The following is an 8,604-nucleotide window of genomic DNA, read 5'->3' as shown; positions in this document are numbered from 1 at the left end:
AAAAAAAAAAAAAAAAAAAAAAACTGATGGGAAGCGCATAGAAGCTAATCCACTAGTTAGTTAGTCCAAGTCCCCTTCCCCACTCCGTTGTTCACGATCCGTCGGACAAAAAAAAAAGAGGAACAGTTGGATTATTAGGTCTGTGTTTGGGCATAGGCCTAATACGTTTAAAAAGTTTTAATAACAGTTAAAATAGCCAAACTTTCTCAGTTTCTGTAGGTGCCACGAGCGTAACCCTGGACTTCGCTTATGAACCCAGATAAACAATTTTAGACCCCTCTGTCGGCAGTGGCGTATCTAGCGATTGTGCAGGGGTGGGGGGGGGGAGGTTTGTCCACGGCCCCATAGAAATGTCTGGAGCAAAAAAATCACGCTCGCAAAGTACAAGTAGTTAACATCACCTATCACCTTATTTTGTGACCTAGCACCCTCACTACACCTTCGCGCCCTAATCAGCCACACACCCCCACCCCCACCACTCACCCATTTAAAGACTGCTAGATACGCCGCTGCCTGTTTTAGAGAAAAAAAATCCCTCTTACTGTTGAGTCATATGGCTAATTGTGAATGAGTGCAAAAAAAGGGAGAATATTGCGAACAGCCCTGTTTAAGATGGTTTAAATGCCACTTAAAAGGTTTCAGACGATGGCATATAATAGAAGAAGGGAGGGAGAGGGAGAGTCATGGCAACCAAAATGCCTGGAAGAAACAGGTAGAAACAACGTTAAATCATGGAGGTTAAATGAAGTTGACCTTCGTTTCGTTTTTCTAATTCATCTAAACCATATATACTGTCCCTTGGTGGTTAAGATGCTTAATTTCCAAAGTTATTGGGTTCCAAATCCTTTTTCTCTCCAGTCACCTCGCCCCCTTAGAAGGTTCCTCTTACAAATAATCCCCTAAAAACGTCTCTTTAAACCAACTCTTTTCGACCCACGCTCGCTCTAACACTGACTCTTCCCAAGCAAATTCGCCTCTGCAAACTCTCCCTTGCAAAAAAAGTCCATCACTAACAAACTATTTTCCGACTACATACGTAACAATCACACCCTACAAACTCACATCTCCAAAAAACTCATCCACTAACAAACTCGAGATTGTAAGGGGGTGGGGGGGGGGAGTTGACTGTTTTCCAAATAAAAACAACCATCCCCATCATGGTACAGTAGTTTGTGTCATAGAGCATAGTTCCAACATGTGTGAACGAGTGTACTTGCTTTCGAATATATTTTTTAATGCATTTTGGCTTTATTGTTAATAATTATCGACTTTATTAACTAACCGGTTTTTTGAGGAATATGAAGATCGGTGTGTCAAGAGTACAAAGGCGCTACCTTCGGCATATAGGAGTTTGTGCAATATGGGTCGACACATTACCATATCATTAACGAAACATGTTACATATCACCTCTAGGCCTGTGATTAAACTATTGATTCTCACACCGTTTGACCTCACACGTGTCAGAATAATACTATAGAATTTCCATGATCTGATCATGGACCTATTAATAGGTCCATGATCTGATAAATCAATTTGTGGATGGCCTGAAATGGACCCTTATCTAATGACTTGGGATACGGCACAGCTAAGTCCATTTTTGGTCATGTTTACGATGACCAGTGGTGAGTGATAAACGCGCATTAAAAGGATGAAACTGACATTACGGATTGAATTCTTTTGGAAGTGATTGTACGAGGACTTTCAAGTATACGGATCACCTTTTAATGGATACATTTCACGCGTGCAAATATATTGGACTATTTATCAGGAATTCAGGATAAGATGTACATAAGATGGATAGACTTAGATAATACAATGATGATATGAGCTGTACTATGAAAATAGTACATGTTGATGAACTAAACCTATGGCAGAAAGTACCATATAACCGGTATTTAATTTTAAAGCAAATATAAAACTTAAATGTTAATTAATATGCTTATTATGGCCAAGGAAATAATTAATAGCATAGGTCTACAGGCCATGAGCCAAACTCAATTTATTTGTATCCACAACTAGCGGTGGTTCCCGAAGCTTGTCGATAAGGGTGCACCAACCGAACCTCGGTCAGGGTCCGGAAAAATATTCCTGGTTAGAACCTGGTTTAGGCCCAGGGCCTACTATTAAACAAAACAAAATAAAACAAAAAAATGTTTATTTTTCGATCTAAGGCACTCGGAACACAAGTAGTCGTTTACAAAAGAAAACGCCGGAGGCTACACCAACAATTATGCAATTAACACATCAAAGTGAAAATGATTCGGTAACAGGAAAACTTCTTGAAATAATCAGCAGGAGAATTTTTTTTTATATATTACGCATCATTTTTTCAGACTTTTTTTGAATTGTCGAATTAATTTGTACACTAGAGATTGGTTACATGCTAAACGCATTTGGAATTTACAACAACGCTACCAAGGGCGGACGAAAGAGGGGGGCTTGATTGTACGAGCTGAGTGAGATTCTTAGGGAAAAGACCTTGGAAGGGGTGCAAGGGGTGAATTCTCCTAAGCCTCTAGCACCTTTATTATTTGAGCTTGTATTTGATTAATTTTCACTAGGCCTATTTAGCATGCTAATTTTCGAATACGCTTTACCAAAAAAAGCATTTTTTCTTCTACATTATAAAAAAAAAAAATAAAAAAAAATAGAGGGGGCGTACGTCCCTTACACCCTCTTTAAATCCGCTACTGATTACAGAGGGTTACACGTACTCAATAATATGACTACAGTATTTCACTATATTATATGGATATATACAGTAGGCCTACATCCATAACCCGATCCAGATTAAGAGCTCCAGATGACTTTTAAACTGAACTTTATGTCGCTATCACCATGCACCCTGACTAGATGCTCACGTTCAGCTAGAACCCGTTAGACGTTTTAGGTTGGAATTCTATGATTTGATGATGCTACGTCTATGTCCATATATCCTACCGTATTCATTCATATTATTATGTTGTTTTTTTCTCGCTTTGAAAGTGCAATATAACTTTGTGAAATTTTACTCAGCCATTGGCTACAATGAAAATTCATTTGTTGTTGAATAAATAAAATCCTTGAAAAAAAATATATAATATGAGAATAGTTTAATAACCGTCGCATGATAAACAACATTGAAGAAACTTTTATTGAATTAGGTAAACTATGATAGACGGTGTGAATGATTAGTTTTTCAACGCTCCAGGAAACGCAATTAATTTCTAACATGTTGACGCAAACCGCGTCACGTAGTTAGTGCGCTCTCCGTCCCAGATATATTTCTCAGAGCAAATTATAAGTTGTTGTGAGATGAAACGAATAGGATTGAGATAAATTATACTGCATATTCTAGGCGTTGTGAATAAATTGTGAAGATATATCTTCGCTTCAACACATAACAGCTGCCATGGCTAACGATTCATCGGCTAGCTCTAAATTTATTACACCTAGTCACTAAGTGGCTCAATTACAATGTGTTTTGTCTCTGATAATGAGTCGCATTTGCACGAAAGCTCTCTAAATGCGTTATCATTGGAGCTTTTTGCAACGAAATCAAGAGTAAGTCGACAGCTAGATAATTATTATGTTAGGCCACATTCAGGGCACTCGAGACTCTATAGCACATAGATGTACTGTACTTATAATAACACAAACTATGGCTCTGCATAGTGATAGGTAACGTATTAGGCCTCCCGAACAGTACTGAAACACTTTGAACAAATCCACTCTCTACTTTCATATTTAGTATTCTAAAAATAAGATATAATAGGCCTATTATCAGTACTGATGATATTTCAGAAGTATTTCTAAAGCGAAGGATTTCCCTATATATTAGACGAGAGAAGAAAAACAACTTAAAAAGATTAGACGAAACGAAAACGGAGAGGATGTCTAGAAGTGTGAATGAGCTTACAAATTACATAAGGCAGTTAACGATATTGACATGGCATAATTTGAGTGAAAATTATAACCAAAGAGATAATAGCTAAACATTTTACGGTAACAACAACTGAGAGGATAAAGGAGGGCAAGTTCGACGACATTAATACAATCAGGAAAAGTAAAGCCGAAAGGCAGTATAACTAGTACGCGCACAAATTGAATATAAATAGCTTTGCAATAAAATATCCATGTTGTATGATAGACAATAACAAAATCAATTTTCTTCCGCAAGATCAATAACGGAGTCTGAACTTAAAAACAAGGCCATTCTCAGCAACTGCAATTGTAGAACTGTATCAGTGATGTGCCTATGTTCTTATTGATGATATCACGGCAAAAAAAAAAAAAAATTATTCATATTTCGAAGAACATTACTCCGAAAAGCCATAAAATTCCAGCAAGTAGGCCTACTGTATTCAAACATGAACATGTCAATTACGGTATCCTACCTGAAAGTCGAGGCAGTCTATTTGAAGTATCCCTGCCAATAGTATTGGCAGTGCGTAGAGCCTTTGATCCATCGTCGTCGTGCTGCCGTGATTTCACCAGCGCAGCGGGCACTTCACCAGGCTTCCGCACGTTCGCAACGAACATGAAGTGCCCTCCTCCTTGTTAATGTTCTCTCATCATTTGATGAAATCATGATGGCGGATGAGGGCGCAATACTGATTAAAGTTGGTGACTGTAGTATCGCCAAAATAATACAGTATATGTATATTGATCTTACAAATGGTTAGCTTATTATATATATTGACAACAGCCATTGTAGGGGACCAAATATATTTTCCAGTCGATATTGAATGAGTGGCATCAAATTTTCACTCCATCAAGTTGCATTTCTTGTCAAATACAGATATCATCGACATCATTGGCTCAAATCGAATAAAAAAAAAGAATAAATGGCCTTTAAGGGCACACTTTAGTTAAAAAAAAGCACTTTTATTTCTCAAAAGTAATAATGAAGCATATATAAAATAATAAATAACCAGCCAAGTTTGAGGGGCGAAACCCAGAAAGCGGAGCTTGTGTAGGGCTGCCCTGAAATATGTACACAGAAAAACCAAAGCCAAAACAGGACAGAATATAAAGACTTTCTAAAAAAAAGTCATATATTTCGAAAAATCAAAAGATTTAAAATGAATTTTTAAAAGAGATGGTTTTATATATAGTTATCTATTTTTATACTCGAATGTTTTATGTATTGTTGTACTTTATGTGCTGCCAAGAGAGCCGCGAGTAATTTAGTAATTTTTTTAAATTTACGCCCTCCCCTAGATACGCCACTGGACGCCATCCCTGCCAAAAATGGAACAGTCTGTAAATTGGAAATTCCAAATCCTCAAGAAATGCTTTTTACAAAAGGTTTTATTTTGGAATTTCCAATTTCTCCACAAATAATTTTTTACAAAAGGTTTCATTTTTGATGTTCAACTTCAATCATATTGTAACGGAAATAGTTGCAGTAAATTATATTCGTATGTATTTCTTCAACTTCAAAGGACGAGTAGGCCTATGTAATTGTGATTTTTTAAAATGGTATAATCGTATAGGGTAAGACACACATACTAATAAGCATTTATGTTCAACTCCTATTGGAAGCGAATACAGTCACACGTCTGTAGGATGTTTTGTATACGCTACGCTAATTGATACGAGTTTTAACAGGAGTGATGTCAGTAAGGGGCGGACAGCTGCCCTATCTCTTCCCCCACCCATTGGGGAATAACATTGCAATGAAAAATTGTCATAAGTCTTAACCCGAAGGAGTTAATCTGTGCAGTATCGCCAAATAATATATTTTAAACATATAAAACTGTCAATACTATAGTATGTCTTATGTTTATGTTTTTTCTAATAGGCCTACTTATGTCTCTCTCTTCTTTGTGTTATAGGTAATATAGGCCTGTTTGGGTGAAATAGGTGGATGTTAGTATTTTAAAATGAAGAATATGACCAATGAAAAAGGACATATGGGTTTTGTGAATTGCCGAAAAAGAGTTCTTCTGATCAGTTTTATTTTAACATGTGTCACAGGAGATGTGACGGTTGAGCAACAACAAATTAAGGCAAGCGAAGGATCTTCCGCCACCCTCAAATGTTTTGTTTGCTCTGATCATGAACCAAGTTTAAGTTGGTTCTATAACAACAATAAGATAAATACTAAACAAGTAGTAGTCGAAGAAGGTAAAGTTGTACATAAATACATACTTTCAAACACAACAAACCAAAATTCAAAACCTACCAGATCATACAACCTACAAATAAGAAACGTGTTGTCAACGGATGACGGTGTGTACACTTGCCTTGTTATTGTTGCCGGAAACACGATCAAAGGTAATATCACATTGGCAGTAAAGTATTTGAATGAAAAACCTTTTGTCAATTGCCAGCTGTTGTTGTCTACACCCAGTAGGCCTAGCTTAACTGAACACGGAAACAATCATGAGATAGGAAAGACCAGAGACCAGACTCAAACACTTATATCTGTAAAAGCTAACATCGGTAAAAATATTCTCGTCAACATCACAATCATGAAATCTGCTCACCACAAACATGAAATTGATGTCCATTTTGCTACTGAAGAGCAATCCAATGCTGTAGATGGATTAGATGTCAGTTATCTAGTGAACGTCACTGGTTTAGACGGTTGGAAATTCTGGTGCGTGGCACATCAATCCATGATGTTACGACCGGTCAATTCTTCCACACCTCTGTTGATGAAACCTCGAGTAAATATCACCAAATTAAAGAAAGACAGCGTGCAGTACAAATGTGATGTAGAATCATATCCCGAAGTCACCTTTTTTCGATGGATTGTCTGTGGGAATGAAATAGAAAGTGTCCAGAGTAAATGTAAGGAATTGAACAGCACACGTAGTAACGTGACGTTGATGGATATTGGTTCCGAGAATGATGTGTTAATACTGATATGTGAGGCTCAAAATGCTGTTGGTTCAGGACATGGTAACCTGACAATTACTAAGCATACTGAACACACCGACATGCCGATCACCAGACAGATCGAACCTACAGACATCACACGTCATAACACACCTACAAAAAACAAAACGAGAAGAGGCTTGGTAATTTGGTGCATTGGCGGTGGCTTTGTCTTCTTATTTAGTTTAGCTATACCTATAGTTTGTCTTTATTTTCGTAAACAATCAAGATTTATAAATAAGAACGTTGAAATAAGTGATACAGACAAGAAGGTTGAGGCGATGCGCACGTTTTTATAATCTTTAATGAACTTGAGCATATTGACTGATGCTTTTGTTAACTGTAATCAAATCTATATTTCATATAGACTAACTGAGTCAACAATAAAGTGACATATATTTATATATATATATATATATGTATATATATATATATATATATATATTGGTAGAGAGATTGATTGATTATCGATTATTATATACCGATTTTCAATGCTTACAATCGGATTTGCATTCTGCACGAATTTCGTACATTACTTAGGTAGCCTTGAATATGTAAATCATTTAACTTGTAAGGACACAATATTGTTATAGTAGTTGATGTGCTTAATTAGGTCTAAATAAACAAAATTACAATGTTAGAGCGCGCTTAACAGATATTACGGTACCGCATTCAATCGGGTTTGAATTCCCAACAAAGCCTCAATGACTTTAAGGCTTCTGCATATACAGCATGGTCCCGGGTTCGAATCCCGGTTGGGAGAAACTATTTTAGGGGTATATAGCGACATGCTATAATATATGGTTAAGTGCTGTATTTTAAGCTAGCTTTAGTGGATTTTTATCTATAGTCTAATTGCATTGCTATTCACGATCGTGGTTTCGTTTGAATTAGATACATACCATACTCAGAACAATCTAAGACGCAGCACTTTTTTCCTATGTTTCCATGGCAACTGGTATATTAGTGGGTTCTGCGGTAAGAAGTAACTTCCTTATTTCATTGTTGCTGATATATTTTGTTCGTAGCTGTTCAAGCACCTGGCTGGAAATTATTACTACTGTGTTCTGTGTTTTTATTCTATAGCCAGCTACACACACACCCCTATAATATATACCTGTCTCTTATACACATCTAGATGTGTATAAGAGACAGATGTGATATTACCTTTGATCGTGTTTCCGGCAACAATAACAAGGCAAGTGTACACACCGTCATCCGTTGACAACACGTTTCTTATTTGTAGGTTGTATGATCTGGTAGGTTTTGAATTTTGGTTTGTTGTGTTTGAAAGTATGTATTTATGTACAACTTTACCTTCTTCGACTACTACTTGTTTAGTATTTATCTTATTGTTGTTATAGAACCAACTTAAACTTGGTTCATGATCAGAGCAAACAAAACATTTGAGGGTGGCGGAAGATCCTTCGCTTGCCTTAATTTGTTGTTGCTCAACCGTCACATCTCCTGTGACACATGTTAAAATAAAACTGATCAGAAGAACTCTTTTTCGGCAATTCACAAAACCCATATGTCCTTTTTCATTGGTCGGCAAATGGGAAAACCCATAAAACAGCAAACGGCACATAATGCAAAACTATTTAAAATTAAAACGGAACAGTAGAGAAAATCCGATCAGAATGACAAAATAAACTAAGCATCCACTGGAAGGAATCCCATATCTGCAGACGGATCCGTTTCGGCCTTCCAGGCCTCATCAGTGCAGCTAGGGTATA

General features: G+C 36.8%; 2 protein-coding genes across 4 annotated transcripts in view; one reads left to right on the top strand and one right to left on the bottom strand.

Moving 5' to 3' along the window:
• Positions 1–4,551, bottom strand: part of LOC117117261 — a 19,514-nt gene extending 14,963 nt beyond the window's left edge. Inside the window, exon 1 of the mRNA XM_033261514.1 lies at positions 4,378–4,551. Coding sequence (XP_033117405.1) covers positions 4,378–4,449 — 72 coding nt within the window. The 5' untranslated portion in view covers positions 4,450–4,551. The remainder of the gene's footprint in view (positions 1–4,377) is intronic.
• A 774-nt stretch (positions 4,552–5,325) lies between these two features.
• On the top strand, positions 5,326–7,958 carry LOC117117275. Of its 3 annotated transcripts, none has more exons than XM_033261533.1 (2): positions 5,326–5,403; positions 5,821–7,958. In XM_033261533.1, exon 2 carries the CDS (start codon positions 5,869–5,871, stop codon positions 7,165–7,167), a length of 1,299 nt encoding a protein of 432 aa, XP_033117424.1. In that variant the 5' UTR covers positions 5,326–5,403; positions 5,821–5,868; the 3' UTR covers positions 7,168–7,958. The 3 variants fall into 3 exon arrangements, with proteins under 3 accessions (XP_033117424.1, XP_033117422.1, XP_033117423.1); XM_033261531.1 differs by having other exon boundaries at positions 5,341–5,479; XM_033261532.1 differs by lacking the exon at positions 5,326–5,403 and adding an exon at positions 5,415–5,442.
• The last annotated feature ends 646 nt before the right edge of the window (positions 7,959–8,604 follow it).

This window comes from Anneissia japonica, unplaced genomic scaffold (genome assembly GCF_011630105.1).
Source record: "Anneissia japonica isolate Jap-2015-1 unplaced genomic scaffold, ASM1163010v1 scaffold288014_len389662_cov180, whole genome shotgun sequence".
Classification (NCBI taxonomy): domain Eukaryota; kingdom Metazoa; phylum Echinodermata; class Crinoidea; order Comatulida; family Comatulidae; genus Anneissia; species Anneissia japonica.
This window is presented reverse-complemented; position numbering and strand designations above follow the sequence as displayed.